Here is a 22022-nt window from a genome sequence, read left to right as displayed (position 1 = left end):
CCTTTACAGTGTGTCAAATAAGACAAGACTTAGAGCCGGGACAGGGTGGCATTAGGTATATGCTTGTTTTGTTTGTCCATCAGTGGAATGTCTGTGTGACGTTTTGTGTCGTGTTGTTTTGGTGCTGTCCCACGTCCATAGGGTCTGCCAGGCTTCCCCACAGTTGCTGCTCTGCACAGTAATCAGATCCTCACCGTCAAGGTTCGTGGTTGGCACCCATGCTGCTCAGTCAGAGCCCACAATCAGCATAAGAGTGAGCAAGAACAGCTAAGTTGGCTTGCCAAGTCCATTTGCTCCCTTTGACCATATGCATGGAGGTTTTGGATCCTTGGGACCTCACCTACGTCCGTGAGGTCAAATATCTATGGAGGAGAATCTTGAACATATAAAAGAGAAGGATATCAAAGTCGAGCAGGGTCGATGAAGAGAGGCAGGCATGACTATCTAAGACTGTGCCACCCCTCAATAGTTTGATTTATGTGCATGCCAATGCTCCGTGACATTTTTCAGTCAATTAAAGAATCCTCAGTATTCTGGACTTGGGGCATTTATAAAATGGTGATTGCGTTCATGCCACGTTATGCTGGTTGACAAGTCTGACGGAAATTGAACTGGTGCTTTGTCTCCAGACTTTCTGCTCAGTGTGCAGGACGCAGGTGATGGGAGCCTTCCTGCTGCTTTCACATACTGCATTCGAGAGGCCTAATACCCACAGCAAAAGGATGGGACACCCAAAAGATCCCTCTCTAACTACAATCTGGTCTCGCCATCCCATTTTAGGATTATGTTTCTTTCAAGAAGAGCCAGACAGTCTGATGTCAGACACAAGCACCAGTTCCCTTTTGTTTAATGATCATTATAAGTCTAATGTGTATGTCTTTATTTCTTTCTTGGGGCCTTCTGATGTCTATTCTCCAATTCTCTCACCTCTGAACTTCAACCTTTGACCTCACCTGACTGATCAGATGGTGTTTCCTAAAATCAATCATGGGTTTCTCTCTGCTGATCAGCAGCTCATTAAACGCCGCCTCATTAAGGTAGTGCTTATTCTTGCTCAAGTCTGATTTCTTCTTAACATTCAGTTATTACTCATTTACTGTTGCTTTACCATTTATCTCTCGTGGGTGGAGGGTATTTATTTGGAAATATCCTAGAGCAAAACTACGTGTAGGGAGCTGCATTTGTTTGAAATGTATATGAAAGTACCAAAGTAAAAAGGCATAGAATGCCTAATTTTTTCTTCATTAGAAAAAAAAGACAACTGAAATTATATCCAGTAACAGATCCAGTTTCTAAGCTCTCTGGCTTTGGTAATTTATAAATCATTACACAGTTTGACAAGAGCTTGTATGTTTAATTTTATAGGTTGTGAAAAAGTAAACACATTTGTCCAACCACAAATGCAGCAGTTTTATTAAACAAAGTGAATATAACTGATACAGCATTACCACAAATCAGGTTATGCAAAAGTTTTATACCAGCTCTGAGTACCATGATAACTTACACACCGTTTCTAAGAGCTGAGAGGGCTGGATCCGGAGCTGCCTTGATTTTAATAGCATCTACTCAGCTTGCCCAGCATGAATATTTATTTGCTTCCTGCTGGAAGGCAAATTGCCTACAGGCTTCATGTTCTGATTGTTCTGGTTTTTTTCATAGTGTAAACGTGGATTAGATAATACAAATTTAAAGAGTTGAAAAGAAGATCTGGGTCTTTATCTTTCATGGTCATTGTTGGTCTGTTCTCTTCTCCTTTATAGGGTGACCAAGGACAGGCTGGGCCTCCAGGACCTCCAGGCCCTCCTGGCCCAAGAGGGCCCCCAGGGGACACAGGGAAAGATGGCCCCCGTGGAATGCCAGGAGTGCCCGTGAGTTGCATTTTGGATCCATTTGTTTTAAGGGCTGAGAACAGGTGTGGAGTGGAGTAAGGAGGGGCCGTAGGGTTAGAGGTTTGCAGGAAGTAAGGTGACAGAAAGTACCCAAGCAGACAGGGCACTGCCAACAGGATTCTGCCTCATGGGCCTCATGGCCCAACCCAGGGGAACCCATATGAACCACAAAGAGAGACCTGGAGAGGGCAACTAAACTGGTTTTCAGGTAAGCCTCAAGAAGTCTATGATTGAGTATGCTGATCTCACTTGGGCCCTGACTACCTTAGAGTACATCGATGCTTTGACTTAAATGGGAGAATAGCTTGAAACTCAAGGTGAGAGATTGGTAACATTCTCCAAAGGATTGAGGTAGATGATAAAGTCCCATGTGAATTATGGAAAGCAAAGGAGGTAACTCTTTTTAATGTTTACTCCCTTGTAAATAAAATGACCAAAAAGGGAAAACAATTGCTAATAAAATAGTAACATTAATGGTTAAAACATCAGTAGGTATGGTTTGAATATCATTTGTCCTTTAAATATGAAGCTTTTGGGGCTCCTGGATGGCTCAGTGGGTTAAGGCCTCTGACTTCGGCTCAGGTCATGGTCTCAGGGTCCTGGGATCGAGCCCTACATCGGGCTCTCTGCTCCTCAGGGAGCCTGCTTCTCCCTCTCTCTCGCTGCTTGCCTCTCTGCCTACTTGTGATCTCTCTGTCAAATAAATAAATAAAATCTTAAAAAAAAATGTGAAGCTTTTAATAGAAATGATTTTTAAAAAATTTTTTTAAAGATTTTATTTATTTATTACAGAGAGAGAGAGAGAGAGCAAGCGAGCACAGGCAGGGAGAACGGCAGTTAGAGGGAGAAGCAGGCTCCCTGCTGAACAAGGAGCCCCATGTGGGGCTCAAGCCCAGGACCCTGAGATCATATCCTGAGCAGAAGGCAGACGTTTAACTGACTGAGCCACCCAGGCATCCCAATAGAAGTGATTTTAAAGCAATCTCAATAGTTAGATCTAAGTACTTAGTTACTAAGATTGATCAAGTGTCAATAACACAGTAGTACAGGACACTAGATAAATGGTTTGATTTGGTAGAGACAACCCAGCAATTGAAAAAAATATATGAAAAAGGTAAAAAAAAAATTACTTTTATATTATGGCCTTAGAACTTGAAATTCAAATCTATTGCTGAATTAATCTATTTATCTATTTATCTATTGCTTTGACTTAAATATTTTCGTAAGTGTTTTCATAGTACAAAAGAATGAAAATATTTATCTGCAAAGTGGAAAGATTTTAAAACTAAAGAGTCAAAAAGAAAAAAATATCAGCCATAGTCATTAATGTTTTGGAGTATTTCATTTTTATATTCATATAATTATTTATTTTTTTCAAAGAGTAATTCTCTTTGTTAGAATGGCTTTTCTGAGACAACCTTTTGGAAGTCCCATTTCCCTGTCTGAAAGTGGCTGTCAATTTGTCCTATGAAAGGAGGGATTGAATCCCAACCTATGATTGGTTGGCTGTTAGGATGTCTCACTGAACCATCAAAGGTAGTGGTTTTACCTTGAAACTGTCTTTGAAGGTCTGACCTTTTCCTGGGATGATATCCCAAATGATAGGGACAGTATAACTTTAGGGATATTTAAATCTCCCCAAATAATTGCTGGTTGCCAAGAAAGATACAATGAGTATTTCTTCAATGAAAAGGAACGGTTAAAACCATTTTGATGGTATAAAACTAGTCAGATCGTTGGGTCTTGTATACTCTACAGAAAATTCAAAGTATAGATTATTTTCAAGATAGAAGATAAAGGTAAGATATGACAACCTGTAAAGAATTAAAAAATTATGTCATCCTTCAAATGAATATAGTTTATTCATCTGAGTAAGAATGGAGCTTTTTACAAAGAAGTATGAACAGGCTTTTTTTTTTTTAATTCCACCTAGAGAAATCGAACAGGGTTTATAGTCTCGCAGTTAATTTTTATATGCCATCATATCCACTAGAAAAAGGTTTTATAAGAACAAACTGAGAAATACTTACTTTTAAAGTCCCAACAATTTCTATAGCTATTGACATTACAAGAATGGTTTTTCCAAAAGTTATCTGCTGCTAATGACTATCAATATGATAATATGATGATAAAACGTAATAAGGAATTTTGTGTGAATCTGCATATTAGGAAACTATGATGGGGTATGATATAGCACAACATTCTGTGTATTTGAACATATGCTACTCATTTTAATAAAACATGTTATTTCAGCCATCATTAATTCGGGAAAATCAAAATTCAAACTCAGTTTGCTCACTTTGTTATTTAATTACTGTACTAAGAGCAGTTGTCTCTCTGTCCTGTGTATGGAAGTTCTGAGATCTCATAAAGAGGGTCAGGTCATCATCTTTATGTCTTCATAAACAGAACATAATAAACAAAATATTACTGGAATTACAATTAAATATTTTTCTAGGACCATTTACTGACTTAATATAATCACCCAGTAGGGGTGATTTTTATTTAGAATACATTCTTGGCATAATTCTTAAATCTCTGCTGTGATCTAGACTCATTTTATTAAATCCTAAAATGTTTATAAAATGCATTTGAAGAAAGAACTTGGCTCTCTTTTTATTGCATTGTATTTGCATTTCTCTACTTAGCCTGAAAAGTATATTTGACATTCATGCACCCCAGTGGGTATTGTGAAAGAGGAAAAAAAAATTGAAATTGCTTTTTAATGTTTATAGCATTAATAAAAATTATCACTGTTCTTTTTTAAGGGTGAACCAGGGAAACCAGGAGAACAAGGCTTGATGGCAAGTATCTCAATTTGTTTTTCTATGCTAAAAAGAATAGAAGTCTAATTTATTCAAAACTGTGGTCCAGAATATGCATAAGAAAAAAGTGGGAGATTCCAGTTGGGAGGAATGACAGAGAGATTGAGGAAGGTCAAAGGATGGAATTTTTGTTATTCCTTTCTTCCTTCCTGCTGTAAGGACGATTGTATTCAGGGATATGCATCTTAGCTTAAATAGGAATGAGTTTCAAAGGAATGAGTTTTCGAAAGCTTTCAAAAGTCACATTCAGAGGAATATGACTAACTGTGAATTAGTATAGTGAGTCTTCTAGAAGGATTCAAGGAGTTTTTGTTGTTGAAGGGCTCCCCCCAGAAAGAAACAGTTGTGCCTTCTTGAGTCCTGTCATTAAAAAAGATCATGAAATGATTCCACATGGACTGGCCAATAGACATGCATGATCCATTCTTTATGATTTGTTTATTCTTTGCCAATGAAAGAGAAGTCGGGGCAGCTTGCTGGGCCTTGAAGAGTAGAATTCCTTCAACCTACCTCTTCCTGTCTCTTCCTTCCTATCTCCAGAGCCACCTTTCTAACCTATTTTATGACACAGATAATATTGGGGAACTCGGGTGGACCTTCTAATAACCCAGATTCCAGAGGACAGCTGTGTTTCACACTTGTCCTGGATACAGTGGTCACAGTGAACTTGATTGTGTGCCTTATACACAATGTGTGGCTTGCAGCTTACAGGTGTTTAGGGTCTAACATTTATTTTAAAAAATTAGTTAGCTAGGTCCTAATGCAACTAACAAATGAGAATAAGGCAGTTGGTAAGGAATTAAAACAAATGTGTGAATGGGTTAAAGGTTAAAGTCTTCTCCCTGAACAGGATGCCTTCAACAGCCCTCCTGGGAAGAAACTCACCAAGCTGTAGTCCCAGCCATTGTGGGGTTGGCTTTGAAACATCACCAGTTAAAGGAAAGTACCCTAAAATGGAGTCTGAGCCTCCCCACCTCCACTGGAAATTCTTTGTTCCTGACCTATGGTATCAAGATAGAGTATTGATTCAGATGACTCGAAAGTGGAGGTACTATAATGGATTCTTTTTTAGAAAAAGAAAATGGAAGAAAAAGAACAAAAAAAGATGATATGTGAAAATTAAACCAAGCCTATGTCATCAGTGGTAACTTTGGGTACAAGCACAGCATTAGTTCTCAGGGTTAGCGGGTCACGGGGGTGAAGGATTCTTAGAAAACTACAATATAAATTTTGAAACTGCCTTAAGCAGCTGAATGCAACTGTAATTTCTATCCTGGCTGATGGTCAAAACATATTTCTTCCAAACATTCTTACATGGAAGACCGCGTGGGATTCTCGGGAGCCTATGTTTTTTTCTCCTCAGATTTTTATCATTGCCATTGGCTTTCTACCTTGATGCTCAATGCAGCATTCTAACACACAAAATTCTAAAATAAAGCAGATTTCTTAAAAAATTAAAATCTTATCTTCCTTAAATTCATACATATACTCTAGAATATACTATGGGAATCACAATTTAATGTCATTTCTCTACAATTCCTAACTTCCTAGGACTTAGTTCTACTTGTCCTAAGTGAATTATGTTATTATCTTAGTTTGCTTTTATTTCCCATTTCATACAGCACCTTTTCAGGTGACGATCTCAATGTTTGTTTCTGTTTTTTAATAAACTTTTACTTCTCTTTAATCTTCTAATTTAGTTCATATTCTCATTTTTAGAATGCAGCTAAGAAACTTAATTGAAACCACAAATGTTCAAAGGATATTGTAATGTAATGATCTTTTAAAGTGCTGTTTTTTAAGATATAAAACTGTTTTTAGAAGAAAACTTCCATAATATATATAAAGAAAAGTAAACAAATCACAAGTATACACCCCAGTGACTTTTCACAGTGAGCCTAACCATGTGACCACAAAGCAGAGCAAGATGTTCAATATTAGTATGTCCCAGAAACCCCCCTTTTGCCCTCCAGTCACCCTCCACTTCTTCCCAAAGTTCACCACCATCCTGACTTCTGCCACCATCGATTAATTCTGCCGCCATTTGAATTTTATATTAATAGAATCATACAGTATGTGCACTTTTATGTCTGGCTTCTTTTGTTCAACGTTATATTTGTGAGATCATCCACCTCTGTTTTAATAGCCTTCACAGCTGCTTAAAAAAAAAAAATTAGGAGGAAGAACCTTACTTCCTTGACTAACCCGTTAAATCTACATCACTCAAATAGCAGTAAATGAATGAATAGTCTGTCTGACCTTGGGCAAGTCACTTAACCTCTCAATTTCTCATCTGTAAAGAAAGGATAATAATACCCTCTCTGCCTCCCTTAGAAGGTTGCCAAAGACAAATGCAATAAATTAGGGAAAAGCACTTTAAAATACATAACAAAGAACTATATGAGTGTGTTATTATTATTATCACTCAGTTGTTCCCCTAGAGTAAATTACAGGTGAACACGGATTTATATAACAGATGTATTCCTGTAAAGTTCTGTATGAATCAGATTTTCATAAATCAACATATCTTAAATGTTCTGGGGAATTTTGCTATTTAAAGCAATCCCATTCAGAGTCTTTTTGTAAAGCAATATAATCCCCTAATTCCTCTTCCCAACAAACTGAATTTTTATATCTCATATTTGCTTAAAGTGAAATATTTATATGGTTTAAAAAACTATTATTCTCAAAAAACTACTAGTCATATTTGTTAACTCAAATAGCACCTATATATTTTAAACCATCTCAAAGAAAGAAGAGGATCCTGGAAAAATAATAGCAGTTGTCATGGGAGAAAAATTTCATTGGAAATTTTTTTTCTTTTAAATATTATGTATGTGTGTGGGGGGTGTGTGTGTGTGCATGTGTGTGTGCGTGCACGCACACATGCCCATGTGTGTTTTGACTTGAAGTCTGGGAGAGAGAAAATTAGATCAGTAGTTCTGGCCTCACAACTGTTTAAGAGTGTTTGACTATAGTCTGTGATCTTTTTTTAACTGATCTATGACGTATAGGAAGTAATTCCTAATTCATCTATCTCACTGGGTTATTGTGTGAAACAAGTGAAATAATAATAATATGAAAATACTTTATGAACTACAGAGAGTTCCATAAACAAGAAGTATTGCTGTTAAGATGAATCCTTGTGGACATAACTTAACACACAGAAAGGCCACTGTGAAATGGAAGGGCTAAGTACAGTGTGATTATAGCTATCAGTGAAATTGCAATGTATTAAATACTGTGATCGAAAGTGCAACTTATTCCTTTGGTCCTATTTGCTGTTGTCTTTTTTTTTTTTTTTTTTGGCCTTTTCCTATCATCTTACATTATCAGTTTTTCATAACCATCTTCTTCTCATCCACCAGTTAAACAAGGAAAGATAATAAAAAACATGGCTCTCATCTTTTCCACGGTATGAAAAACTCACTATGTTTATTGCTTTGTATCATGGAGGAGTGTTTGCTTATAAAAGGGTCCTGAGAGGCACTGGAGAATTTTGTAAAATGTAAAATGTCTCTGATGATGACATGAAAAAACCTGGGAACGTTCTAAAATTAGCTCTTACAAAACTGTTTATGAGTCTGTCAGGTGGGGAATTAGTTTTCATAATCCAGGATATATATTTTATATTGCAAAAATAATCATCTGAAGATTAACAGCATCTCTGATAGAATAAAAAAGAAGGCCTGTGGCTCAAGCGGTTCCACATTTATTTAATCCTGCTGTGCATCTATTCTGTAAACATGACCTTTGGGTTTGCAGAGAAGTTCAGGATGGGATTTTAAAAGACGGAATCATGAGCTAAAATAAACTGGACTCCATTTAAATAAGAAGAGAGTGGCTCTGAGTCATAAAACTAGACCCAAGAATCAAAGTTAGGACTGACCACAATCGGAAGTGCTGAAGTTCTGAACCCTGGTGCAAGTGATCTTTATTTTTCACGTTCTTCAGAGGTTTAAAAAGTTGTTCAAATAGCATTTTTGGAGTTAGCTTTTCTTTTGATATTCTTATTATTTCTTTCTTTGGCAAATGTAGGAGTTCTCAAAAGCATAAAAGATAGATGTTTTATAAATCTCTATTAATATGTCAACTCATCCCAATTTCCTGAAAATTATTTTGTGGCCCAAAGTGTCTACATCCAGTGCTTTATAGACCAAATCACTTTCTCTACTCTGAAACCCTATCTTCATCCCTCATTCTCTTCCCAAATATATGTAAACTCCATAGCATATCCACTCATTTCTTTCTGAATTATAAAAGTATTTCAAATGTCATTCGTTGGGCCCGGTAGTGTCAGAGATTTTTTTTTTTAAAATTCAGAAGTACTTTTGCTGTTATTGTTCCTTACAGTAAAATTTGGACTTACGTCTGAACAGGTTATAGATGTGTTCAGTTTATTTTAATTTTGCCTGCAAATACATTTAATACATTAGGGTCAAGTGAAAGTAATGCACTTTATGTTAGCTGATAAAGTAAACATAAATAATTGCTTCTGGTTCATTTAAAATAAAATTGAAATAACCAATATGTGAAGGTTTACTTTAAATATATTTAGTTATAATTAACCAATATGTGAAGGTTTACTTTAAATATACTTAGTTATAATTAACCAATATGTGAAGGTTTACTTTAAATATATTCAGTTACAATGCTTTGCTCTCCCACCTCCAAAATTCATTTTACTTAACTGTACTTTGGTCTGTCAACTGTCTTGATCAGCAGGATGGCAGACACGGGAGACAACAGCAGTCTTCTCTTTTTGATTTTAATCTGGTGAAGAAAGCAAAAGCGCAAATCACAATAACAAAAATGATCAACATCATCCTAGGATATTTGGCGATTAGACTCGATTTTTACAATGGAATCTTATTGACTAACACTGCTTTGCTTCATTTGTGCACATTGCCTGCTGGGATGCCTTAGCAACCTCTCTAATGCTTTATTATTCTCACTTAATCTGATTGTCCATGAAGTCCAAGTAAAGGCCACAACAACAGAGTCCTTCCCATCTCCTTGGTGCTTTTTGTCCAGAGCCTGTAATGTTTGGTTTTCCAAATGGACCAAGGGAAAGTAGACAAGTAATGCCTTCTTCTCCTGGTGCTGCCCACTTCCCTGTCCAGTTGCCAACTCAGAGGGACTCACTTTGGATTTCTGGCTGCGTGGACTTCAACAGAGGTGTTGAAAAGTTACCTTGGTGTGGTAGGAGAGCATGAAGTTTGACTTGTCTTTAAAGTTGGCTCAGTGACTTAGAAACAAAAAGTGAACTTTTAAAGGAGCATTTTTATAGTGGTATAAGAGTACAATCAAGTAACACAAGTCTGAAAAGATAGTCTACAAGGCTGAATAGATTACTGTCTGTGTTCTTCTCCATCTCGTTTTGCCTTCCTTAACCTCTACGATGTGCATCAGCTCTATTTTTAACTGTCTTACTCTGGTTCCAATTAAAGGTCTGGAAAGCTATATCATATTAGACAAATTTAGATATCTAGGTTTTAGATTCCTCATCTATTAAAGTGGTGAGATCAAATGATATCTGAGACCCCTTCCAGATCTAAAGTCCTATCATTCTATTCTGTTTCATTGTAAATGCACAGACATATATTACATAACCATTTATCCATGTTATATATGCACATCTACACATTCTGTAAATAATGAGATACAATAAAACAGTCACATATTCAGTTTTAGTGGAAGAAAGCCTTAAAAATTGTCCCCTTCAAACGTATCATCAACCTCTCTAGCTATCATTTATTTTATCTTTAGGATCCAACATATTGTAGAGCTATACTGAGGCAAAATAAATCACCCTTGTATGAGGATATTTAATGACATTGAAATCTCTTTACCAAATACTCATATCTCATTATTAGAGTAAGAAGAAACTTCTCAAAACAAAGTCATGTCCATATAAGCTCTGTGCCTTACATCTGCAGATTAAGGGCAAATGTGCACATTTTAGGGCAAGAATATAAATGGATGCCCTCATGCAATGTGCTGAAATATTTAAAAGGATAAGCCAAGCTAATAAACTGGCAAGTAAAATATGTTCTGACCTATGACCTTCAAAGGTATGTCCTCATAGTGATTTGGAAAGTTCAAATGCAAAATTGTTGCACTCCTTGGAGATCCAAGCCAGAGTGTGGCAGCATGTGGAGAGCTATAACCTAGTCCCAGCCCCTGGTCCTGGCCTATTCCCTTTGTTTCCCACACCTACCTCATCCCTCGACTTTATGAGACAGGAGCTGTCACCTGTAGACATTCTGTAATGTTCAAAGATCAAACTATGTCCACACGCCTTAAAATACCCACCTCTCTGCTTCTTATACCAGTTCACTGTTGTGCATACCAGTGGTGTGGTTCACCTTTGGAAAAGCAGAACTGAGGGAGAGGCAACTCAGAGTCCTTGAAATGAGCTCCTGTCAGTGGAGCAAAGAATTCCAGGGTCCCTATTGCCGAAAGCAGAGTCTGAAGTCAGGGGGCCAAGCGTGAGGCATGCAGCCCGAGAACTCTCTAAAGCATGGGCCCTAAAGCAAGAGACCTCCGGCCCAGGGCGAAGGACAGAACAGAGTCCACGTGTCTGGGTGGATTCTTTAAAAAATAGACTTCTCCTTTGCTCGCCTTCTTTGAAAAGACTTCATGCACACTCAAGTATTCACACCCCTTCACACTGAGCTAAGTTAGAAGCTTTCTTCTCTCCTCCACAGCATTTATCAGGTCATACAATACTTATGCTTGGTACTTATTGTGCATAAACTAAATGACTGAATTATACAAATCAATGAATCAATAAATCAGGTACTAACACAAAGGATTCAGCTTTGTAGTTTCTCCCAACAAGTGTCATTGCACACCAAGAGTGGAAATAGGCAGGATCAACGCAACGGCACTACCGTAAAACTGCTCTTTCTCCCTCATCTTCTTAAATTCATTTGTGCTGTAAAGATTATTTGGACTCTACGTGTGTGCGTGAATATGCGTGGTGCAACTAACACCAAGAGTGGAAATAGGCAGGATCAACGCAACGGCACTACCGTAAAACTGCTCTTTCTCCCTCATCTTCTTAAATTCATTTGTGCTGTAAAGATTATTTGGACTCTATGTGTGTGCGTGAATATGCGTGGTGCAACTAAAACACTGATTTTCATGAGAATAGTGGAAAAGTAACTGTATCAATTTCTAGTCACACTACATGGCTATTTTTAAAGCAGGGTGTAAAAGGTTTAGAAGAAATCTTAGGAATCACCTAGTTCATCACTTCACAGATAAAGAAGCAGCATCAGAGTGGTTAAATGACTTGACCAAGGTCACAAGGCAGTCTGGCAGAAATAGGCTGGAATTCAGTTCACCTGATTGAAGTCTTCTGTGTTTTCCAAAGTCTAGATTTGCATTTTGTAATACAGTAGCCACTAGCCACATGTGACTATTGAAATGTAAATTAATTAAAATTAAATAAAATTTTAAATCCAATTCCAAACAATTGCACTAGCGACATTTCCAGAGTTCCATGGCTACTTGTAGTTAGTGGCTACCATACTAGATCAAGCAAAATAGACCACTTCCGTCATTCCAGAAAGTTCTGATGGGCAGTGCTGGTCTAGGTGGGAAATAGACCTGAAGAGTAGATGAGTATATATTATAGTCCTAAATTTATGTCCTCCTTCTGCTGATCATGGGATATTTAAATTTTAGCAGCTAGTGTTTCTCAGCATTGTTGATTTAAAATAGGAAAAGCACTTATACTTTACTCAATAGAAATATTTTTTACTGAGTGTGGTGTACAGTGATAGGCCTTCGTGAACCATAAATTTGTTTCCTTTATGGTACACTAGGGAAGTGTGCTTAATCACAGAGGGCAGAGGAAGCCTGTTAATTTTTCTTTCTTTCCGGGTCATTTCCATTTTGAGTTCAGCAACAAGAAACAATTTATTAAGTATTTAGAAGGAATGGAATGAGCTAATTTCAGCTCTGGATATCTGGTGAGAGGTGATAGAGTCTCTGTTTTGGGACCTAATCAGAACATAGATTCTCAAATACCTAGATTTGTCTTTAATCTGAGGTGGTAGTTAATGCTCAATATTTAGTCTTGGGTCCTGGTTTTGTTAAGTAGTGAAAAAAAATGGATTACTTCTTTAATTTCCTGAGCTTTAAGAGACCTTCCTTACAGAGGTCACAGCTTCATAATCTTGAGAAACACCAGTGGATGACTCATCCTTCTCCCCTCTCCACAAACTCAACACGTGAGATAGAGAAGTCAGAAAGAATTTACTCCTTTTAAAAAAACAATTTCTCCTTTAAAAAAATTTTTTTGGTCAAGTATTCATGAATTAATAGAATGACATGCCATCCTACTGATAGTCTTTAAAGTAGACCTGTTTTAGAAAAATTTAAAAAAATAAAGAACTATTTCAGGGGTGCCTGGGTGGCCCAGTTGGTTGAACATCTGACTCTTGGTTCCCACTCAGGTCAGGATCTCAGGGTGGATAGAGCCCCAGGTCAGGTTCTGTGCTTAGAATGGAGTCTGCTTGTCCCTCTCCCTCTGTCCCATCCCCCATGTGCTGTGTGTGTGTGTGTGTGTGTGTATCTCTCAAGCAAATAAATAAATAATTTTTTTTTAGAAAAAGAACTATTTCAAATAATAGAAATTATGGGATTGTATTATTGACACAAAACTCCCAGATACTTAAAGAGGAACAAGTGTTTCAAAACTCTGAACTCTTTCCCATGGTAGAGGTATGATGGTTTGAGTGGTAAAATTATGGAGGAAATCTGATAAATGTCATTTAATAATTTTTATGTTCATTAATTCATTGCTTCAGTTTAGTCAATATTTATTTGCTAGGCACGAACTGGGTACTGAGGATGTAAAATATATGACCTAAAGAATTTGCTGCCTAGTCAAGTAGATTTTATAAATAAGTGAATATATTAAAATATAGCTGGTTAAAATGTGCTAGAGAAACACAGAGGATAAAAACCAGCTCTGTCTGGGAGCAGTGGAGAAGGCTCACAAAGGAAGTGAGTTATGACTGCTGAAACTCGAAGAATTATTAAGAACTCCACGTGAAGACTACTAGGAGACTGCTTGGGAAAATATAAATGATTAAGTGTGACTGAAGACAGAGTCCATGAAAGACTCAAAACAAGATAGGAGGCTCTCCCATCTCAGCACTATCCTAGTCTTTCTTGTTTATGCTTTATTCCTTCATACCCAGTTCAACTAAATCATTCGCTTTTACACTGAAAACATTTCAGCACACTCTCTTATATTCTAAACATTTCCCCGTAGTTCCTAGTTTGGCATTTCCACACACTTAAACTATGAAATCTGAATCTTGTAAAACATTACTTGAATTATACTCCAGACATACATATAATAGTGGCTAGAGTTTATGTTTCTTGACCTTCCCTCATCAAAACATCCAAGTAGAATATGGAATTTTATATAAGTATATCTTCAATGAATTCTTCTTAACCAAGACAAGTTTTCATTATTTATTTCAAATTTCCTCTTACTTTTTATAAACTAAGTTAATGCATTTTCTGATCTTGTGATGCCTTTGACCAAGTTAATGTCTTTGAAAAAATTACGATTAAAGTCTGTTATACCATGTCCCTGAGAAATTCTGGTACTAACATTTTATGACTCCAAAAGTTAGATTAGATGTGTTATCATTCTTCCCTACAGAACCTGACTTTAATGTATTTTCTTCATTTTGCTTAACTCTTATTAAATCATGGAAAGATTCTTAACTCAAAAAGGAAATAATTTTAAATGGCTTAATAGTTTGGGGCTTTTATCCTCCCCTTCACAGATGGACCACCTCTTTCTTGTTCCCTGTGCTTTTTATTACAGAAGCTGGTTGTATATTCTTGTATCCAGAAATGACCAGCAGCTTTCAGAGCTTCAAATTTTACTGTTAGCCATCAGGGACAGAACAGGAACTATGTCCGCCCCCTGCTCACACAGAACATCATTTCCTAATAGCAGGCAACCAGAACTTGCCTTAAAACACCTCCCAAGAGGCAACCTAAAGCACATCATTTAGAAACTCTGCATCCTGTTTAAGTAATTAATACCTCAATCAAATTTGGACTAACATCGGTGGTGTCAGAAGAATTCATTAATTTTTTTCCATTCCATGATCTATCAAGCCTTTTTTTTTTAATTAAAAAGAATTTTCTTCATTAAAAATGCTTTTTTAAATTTTTACAAGCTGGAAAGTGCAGCCAATACGTAATGGTTATAGAAACATCCATTTCTTAACAGTGTGTTTGAAGATTAATTTGGGTGGATAATTCTAGATATGGTTTACATAATGACTTTCTGAAGTGCATTAGAGACCTTGGACCTACATCCACATCCACAACACTTTCCATATTAATAAGACTATGTAACTAAGATGATTTTTGCTTGGCTGTTTTAATATAGAAGCCTTGAAGTGAATTCCTCCTCTCATTTTGCACTTAAGGTAATCTAAAGGCTATTAGCATATTCCAGTAGTGTTAGAATGACTTGGGTAAATGCAAGGGTGAAAAATCTCATTCCCGTCTTGAGACATTATTGTCTATGGTACAAGAAGAACTTGATTTATTTATATGTATTTATTTATTCCTATAATATTTATTATCCTCAAAGTAAACACTCTTGTGCTTACAAAAATCTAAAATTCCATACAAATGCAGTCTCCCTTCCCTGTCCATATCCCCACCTTCAATTTCCTACCTATAGCTTCTTTGGTGTTTTTTAAATACACTTTTCATGTGTCCACCTCTTGGCCTTTGTACTTGCTGTTCCCTTGCCTGGAACATTCTTCTCCCTCTTTTACACATGCCTCTCTGGCTGACCCCTTTCAGAGCTCTGTCCAAGAGTCACTTTATCATTGAGGTCTTCACTGACCTCCCCACCGCCCCCACTTTAGAATACTACCACACCTACTCCTCCCAATCCTTATTCCTGTTTGCTTTAGCACTTACCGCCTGACATACTTTGTATTTACTCATTTATTTTTTTACTGTCTTTCTCCATTCATTAGAATATGAAGTCTAGGAGGGCATGCATTTTTGTTTATTTTGTTCACTGCTGTTTCCCCAGCACCAAGAGCATTGCCTGATACTCAAAGGGTACTTGAAAACTATTAGAACTAATGAATGCATGCGAAGGAGTCACTGAACAATTACCGTATGCCAGCTACTATGCGTGACAAAAGACATTTAGTGAAGGAGGAGATAGGCAGACAATTACAATACTGTTGGTAAATTTTATGAAAGAAGTGCTGTCTTAGGGGTGCTTTGAAGAACAAAAGAAGGGGACCACGTCCACAGGTGGGGGCACTGAGCTTTGAGAGGGAAAGGGTAGAGAAGAGAGGAACCAAAGTGAAGTTGCAGGAGCAGACAGCCAGAGGTAGAGCAGTGCCGAGACAAGAAAGCCTGGCTCATGTGGTGAACTACCATTATTACAAGAGCTCCAACTTTTTTCAAAAGCTATGGAAAGCCACTGAAGGATTTTCAGTAGAGGAAAGGTATAAACCCTTTAGCTTCTAGAAAGCTCACTCAGATAGCAACGTGCAGAGAGGTGGATGGAGACTAAAGGCAGAGTGGCCCTCAGGTGGACGCCCATCAGCTTGCTGGGAGAGAAGAGGGTTTGAACAAAGGTGTAGTGATGCAGGTGACGAAGCGAGCATGCTGGAGAGATTCTTGAGTAATTATCTGATAGACTTGGAGCAGGAGGGGGAGAGGGTCACTCCCAGGCCATGAGTCACACACTTTTTGGTGATGGCAAATAGGACGGTCACATTTCTCTGACTTACTTGCTCACCATAGTCCACATATTTTATGATATTTAAAAATGGAATCTAGCAGGGGCAAAGGTAAACAGGAAAGAAAACCAAGGGCGCTGTGTTGTTTGTAAGTCTTAACAACATTGCATGGCTCTCCATGGCCTCTTCCAAAAGATCACAAAAGCTTTGATTTAAAAATTTGTCAGCAGATGGGTGATATTAGTACTCGGCACTTGGGATTTTTTAATGGCTCATTTGGTTTTTATCTTTTGAATACATTGCCTAAAATCTATACTGAAATAAGTGTATTTTAAGGTTTAAATTACATTCTGACCCTTCTGTAGTTAAACTTGAATAAATACAGTTTAATATGTTGAGATTCTATATGGTGGACAGTTTTTAATCTTGAGACATATGCACAGAAATTATTTTGAAAAATGAAGGACCAGATTATTCCCATTTAAATTGAATCTCTATAAAGTATATGCAAACATAACGGTGCCCACCAAGAAAATATCTAAAAAGGAACAATTTATTGATTAATAAAAATGGTGAAAAATTGACTCTTATTTTGGAAAAATATTTGATCCAAACTTAAGTCGCAGAGACAATAATAATGGAATTATTTTAGAAATCTTACAACACTAGAACAATTGGCTTTAATTTTGGGAATAGTAAAAGCACTAATGTGACCAATGAGTAGTGAACTTATGACATTGTTCATCTGAGTCATTATTCATAATGACTTTTGAGCAGGCTGAAAATATAAATAAATTTAAGAGGATTAGATAGGTTAGTGAATGCTTATATGGCATTTGCTTGTAACTGTATTAATATATATTTGCTCTAGAAGCCACAAAACTAGTCAAATGTAAATATCTTAATCAATTGGTCATAACATACTCTAACTTCAAAATCAATTTTTTAAGAAGATTTTATTTATTTATTTGATAGAGAGAGCACAAGCAGGGGGAACAGGAGGTGGAGAAGCAGGTTCTCTGCTGAGCAGGAAGCCCAATGCTGGGCCCCATCCTGAGACCCTGGGATCATGACCTGACCCAAAACCGGACGCTTAACTGACAGCCACCCAGGAGCCCCTAAAGTCAATTTTTGAGCAGTGAAGCTTTCATTTGTAAACTTGAATTTCATGACCACAATGTCATAGGTGTATAATGGGTTTATTAATCGAAGGACACTCAAAACACAGATATAAGCAAGATCTTGATCAGCAAAGTAACCATTTGGGGTGTGTGTGTGTGTGTGTGTGTATACTTAAATGTATATCTGTGCCTTCTATCCAACTCCAGTCAATTCCCACTCCCCTGCTAGTAACAGATGACACTATCCTTGGCTTGCTACCATTTTTCCTGCCAGTGAGATCAAAGGACTGTATGCACATTTTTGGTAGCTGAGAATATATCCTTGGCAACATAGTTCTGAATAATCCACAAGACTTGTATTCACAATTCAAAGTTAATGTTACATCTTTAAAACTGCTTTTATTTTTAGAGTTTAGCAAAAATAGAAGTAATTTCCTAACCATGAAGAAAAATTGTGTATCTATTTTCTCTATAGCTCTCCTTTGATTTTCATGAAATATTGTGTTAAAATAGGCTATATAATTTTGTAGATTTCACAGTTATGGATAGTCTTTCTAAATCTTTACTTTAATGTGGTCGTGCAACAGAGACCAAGTTAGAAAATACAGAAATCTTAGTTGCTAGTTGAAACACTTGATTTCAAATTTGCTCTGATTTTTCAATGAAATATTCCCTTCCTGAGTTATCCATCAATGCAGTGAAAAACTCAATTGTACTGCACAATCTTTTTTCAAGTGGCAAGGTTAGGTTTAAATGGAAAGAAACCTTTTCGAATTGCACATATCCATTCTCAGTCTAAACATTGAATTAATGTACTTTTTGTTATATGATTTCCTTCCTAACATCAACATTTTAAGAAGTGAAATGCCCTGGAGACGCTGGGGCAAATGGAATCATAGACCACGATAAAACCCAAGTCTTCTTTAACTTTCAGCTCCCCCATTGCTATAAGTTCCAAATTCTGCCTTTACTTAGCATTAGCATTCACTTCCCAAACAATTTACCTAAGAGAGAGATGATTAAACCTGTTTATAGGCTAAGGGGAAGGAACTAGTGGAAAGCAGGAGGCTCTGATACAGATGCAGGGATAATTGATGGAGAAAGATCCCCGAGGACAGAGGGAAGGATGGATTCCAGAGTCTATTGGATGTATCTGCCTGCAGAGGAGGGGCACCTATTCTCCCTCTGGCTAGGAAGGAGGTCCATGTGGGTTTGGATTGATGAGAGCCATGATGGTGAGGGAATTTACACCTGATAGCCTCTATTTTCTCTGCAAAATCTAACGCAGGGAGAATTTTAAATAGGAGGCATGAAATGGGAAGGAAGGCTCTCTGACTACACAGATATGCCAGATACTCTGCTCATTAAGAAGCTAGCTGGTTGAGTATATAAAAAAGGAACACAGAAAAGTGATGTTGCACTGTGCACTTTCAATAACCTAAAGCTGATTTTGTGAGGAAATTCTTAGTCTTCCTATGAGGATTACAAAATAATTTATGAGGAACAGATTCTCTGAATGGTCCTAAACGTGGTGTATTTTTAATAAAAAATTATGCATGACCAATTCTCCCTCTAATGTGCATTCTATGCTTTCTTTAATGTTACAGAGTATGAATTAAGATGCTGATTAACTGAAATGTCACACATTGAAAATAGGTTAGCCGTTCATTAGATGTAACGGAATACAGAACTAGTTAACATGAAGTCATAAACTATCACTTACCATCACTTATAAAGCGTAACTTTGTTAAAATATACTAACATTAAAAGTATTTTTGAAAGAATTAGTAGGAAAATGCTCAATGTTTTATGTAAAAATAGACATAAATAATCAGAATTATAGCTGGATGTCTTTGTGCTCTTTTCCACCATCCCAAAGCTGCATCTAATTCTACATAAAGCCAACAGAATCCCAATGCTGACTTTGTGGTTGAAAAACGGCTAAATCTCAGAACTGCTATATTTCCATTTTATATGTAAATATTCCCATCCATCTTCCTGAATATTCTAACCCCTCCAACGTGCCCAGTGTCATAGGTTATCGACAACTGACAGCATCTTTTGTTTCCTTTTCTGGTACACCCTAGGTGCCACAGTTGACCTTGGTATCCCCTAGTTTGTAAACAAGTTTTTGTGCCAGTCAGTTGGCCACATATCATAAGAGGAAGAATTGAACAAAATATGTTCCTTTGTCATGCTATTCAATGATTCCCTTTGCAAATCTGCTTACTGAAGTTTTGCAGATGCAGAAGTCACATAATGTGCTGCTTGCTGGGAACTGCCTTGCATTTTCACTGTTTCTAGCAGCAACAACTCCAGCTTTCTAAATGAGATGGAGGTGATGGATTTGCAGGTATTTGAAGAAACAGATGCACGGGAATAGTGAAGATTCTTTTTTGAAAGGAAAAAATCAGACTCTTACTACAGATGCTTGATGTTCTTCAAAAGAAAACAAGAGAGAAGACCTATTGTGTACTTCCAACCAATAATTTCCATTTTCCTTGGCATACAAAACATCAGCATATTTCTGCACAGCATAGAGAACCTTGCAGACTAGGACAGTTTTAATTGGTCATTTAAGTTTCAATGGTTACATTATTATGTTAATTGGATCATTTTTTCTTTTTTTAGGGTCCTCTGGGGCCTCCAGGACAAAAGGTAGAGTATAAACAGTACTGGGGAAGTAATTATACTTGCATTGCCTAATGGCTAGCATGAGAGGTGAATAGAATTAGCTACTGTAAGCCATGCTGAAGCATCTTGATTGTGCATTCTCCTTTCTAAAAATACAATCATTTAATTGAGCCATTAGATTTCTAATCAACTCCATTATAGGGAATCCAATAAATCCAGAGTAAACTCTTTTTAAGCTCTCTGCTGAACTTTACGTTACTGAATTTTTAATGATAAAACATTGTGACAAAGCTCAGAATTTGAAAGGTCATAGGACATTACAGATCAACTGCATGGTCCTGCTCAAGTATTATGACCAAATGATCGTAGAACGGTCAAGAACAGAAGACGTACTTGTTGTTTGGTAACTGTATTCCATTGGTCCACAAGTGTTTCCCTTTGCGAGGTAATCTGAAAAATGACTTCCTGATTGTCATTTTCAAGTCATCAGAATTCACCATTACATTCTGATGGAGGTGGTCTAGCACTTCTAAAATTACATCAATATACAGTAGTAAATATATCAGTAGTAGGTAGATGGCCTTTTGCCAACAAAATATTGCTAAGTCCCCCTTCCCTATTACAACTCCCACCTCACGATGAGGGGAAAAGGATATTTAACCTACAGAAAACTAAAGAAAACAATTGCATTACAACAGGTGGAAAAGTGATTATTCTTTATCTTTGGAATCCATCAAAGATAGAGACTTTTTATCCCCCAAGTGCTGGGCATGTGGCATCTGTTGAAATATAATCCTACAAAACCAAGTCCAAAGCCAATGAGTTGTGAGACAACTTGTGTATAAGAACACTTTGTCCTTCGCAATAATGTCTCTATTAAGCATGGTGTGAAATTGTAAAGCTACCCTAATCCACATGCGACCAGGGTAAAGTTACTGCCTGAGGCTTCAGGAAGTCATTTAATGACCCACTCAATATAATTACCTAAAGCACTAAGGAACTGGCCATCTCAATTTGTTTTGCATATAATGGCTGTATATATTTTTATAGTGACTATATTTTTAATAGACTTCCTCTTTTAGAGCAGCTTTAGGTTTGTATTTACTGTTTAAAAATTTTTTCCCATTATTATTAAAGAAATTTTATCTCATACATGAGCTGAGAAAAATCTGTTTTCTAGGCTAGACAAAGAATAAACACATTTTATTTAAAAATGGTTTCTCCAGAGCCTGAAAGGGGAAATGACATCACTATTTGAAAATATTTGTTAATGTTTCTATATTCAGGTAAATGTCAAAGATTTTCTCAGGTGATTATTAGCTTTCTTATTCTCAGTTCACCCCACCTACGTCCAACCATTCATAATCACCCCAGTGTGCTTGTGCCCACGTGTCCACACACACACACACACACACACACACTTAACTTAATATTTGATGTGCTGTTGTGTTACTCCTAGTCAGTATTTAACATTTGTAACACCTTTTCTAGTCTTTGGAAGACATATTCACACTCTCCTGGCTTAAATGTACTCCCTGAAAGTCCAGGGGAAAATGCTCCAAATACAGCAAATTTGAGTTTATAGCGTGAGTGCATTTTTTTTTTACTAATTGTGGAACAAGTGGTTGTTACTTTAATTACCTTTTGTTTTATGGCATTTAAACTCTTGAAATGTAAGAGTTACTGCTACTGCTAGTCTTTCCCAGATGGGACTAAGCCTGTTTATTTCTTAAAAGCACCAAAATGTAGAGCCATGTGGTCTTCTGAGAGCTGTGGATCCCAATTTATGAT

The 22022-nt window shown here is 36.9% G+C and overlaps 1 protein-coding gene across 1 annotated transcript in view; it reads left to right on the top strand.

Annotated features, from left to right (window-relative positions):
• Positions 1 to 22022, top strand: part of COL25A1 (collagen type XXV alpha 1 chain) — a gene marked incomplete at both ends in the record, with an annotated part of 459205 nt that overhangs the window by 340701 nt on the left and 96482 nt on the right. Inside the window, 4 exons of the mRNA XM_080796594.1 lie at positions 142 to 201; positions 1761 to 1868; positions 4658 to 4693; positions 20229 to 20255. Of these exons, the coding sequence (XP_080652720.1) occupies positions 142 to 201; positions 1761 to 1868; positions 4658 to 4693; positions 20229 to 20255 (231 nt within the window). The remainder of the gene's footprint in view (positions 1 to 141; positions 202 to 1760; positions 1869 to 4657; positions 4694 to 20228; positions 20256 to 22022) is intronic.

Source organism: Martes martes, assembly GCF_963455335.1.
Source record: "Martes martes genome assembly, chromosome: 2".
Classification (NCBI taxonomy): domain Eukaryota; kingdom Metazoa; phylum Chordata; class Mammalia; order Carnivora; family Mustelidae; genus Martes; species Martes martes.
The sequence above is the reverse complement of the archived record's forward strand: the minus strand, read 5'-3'. Positions and strand labels throughout refer to the sequence as shown.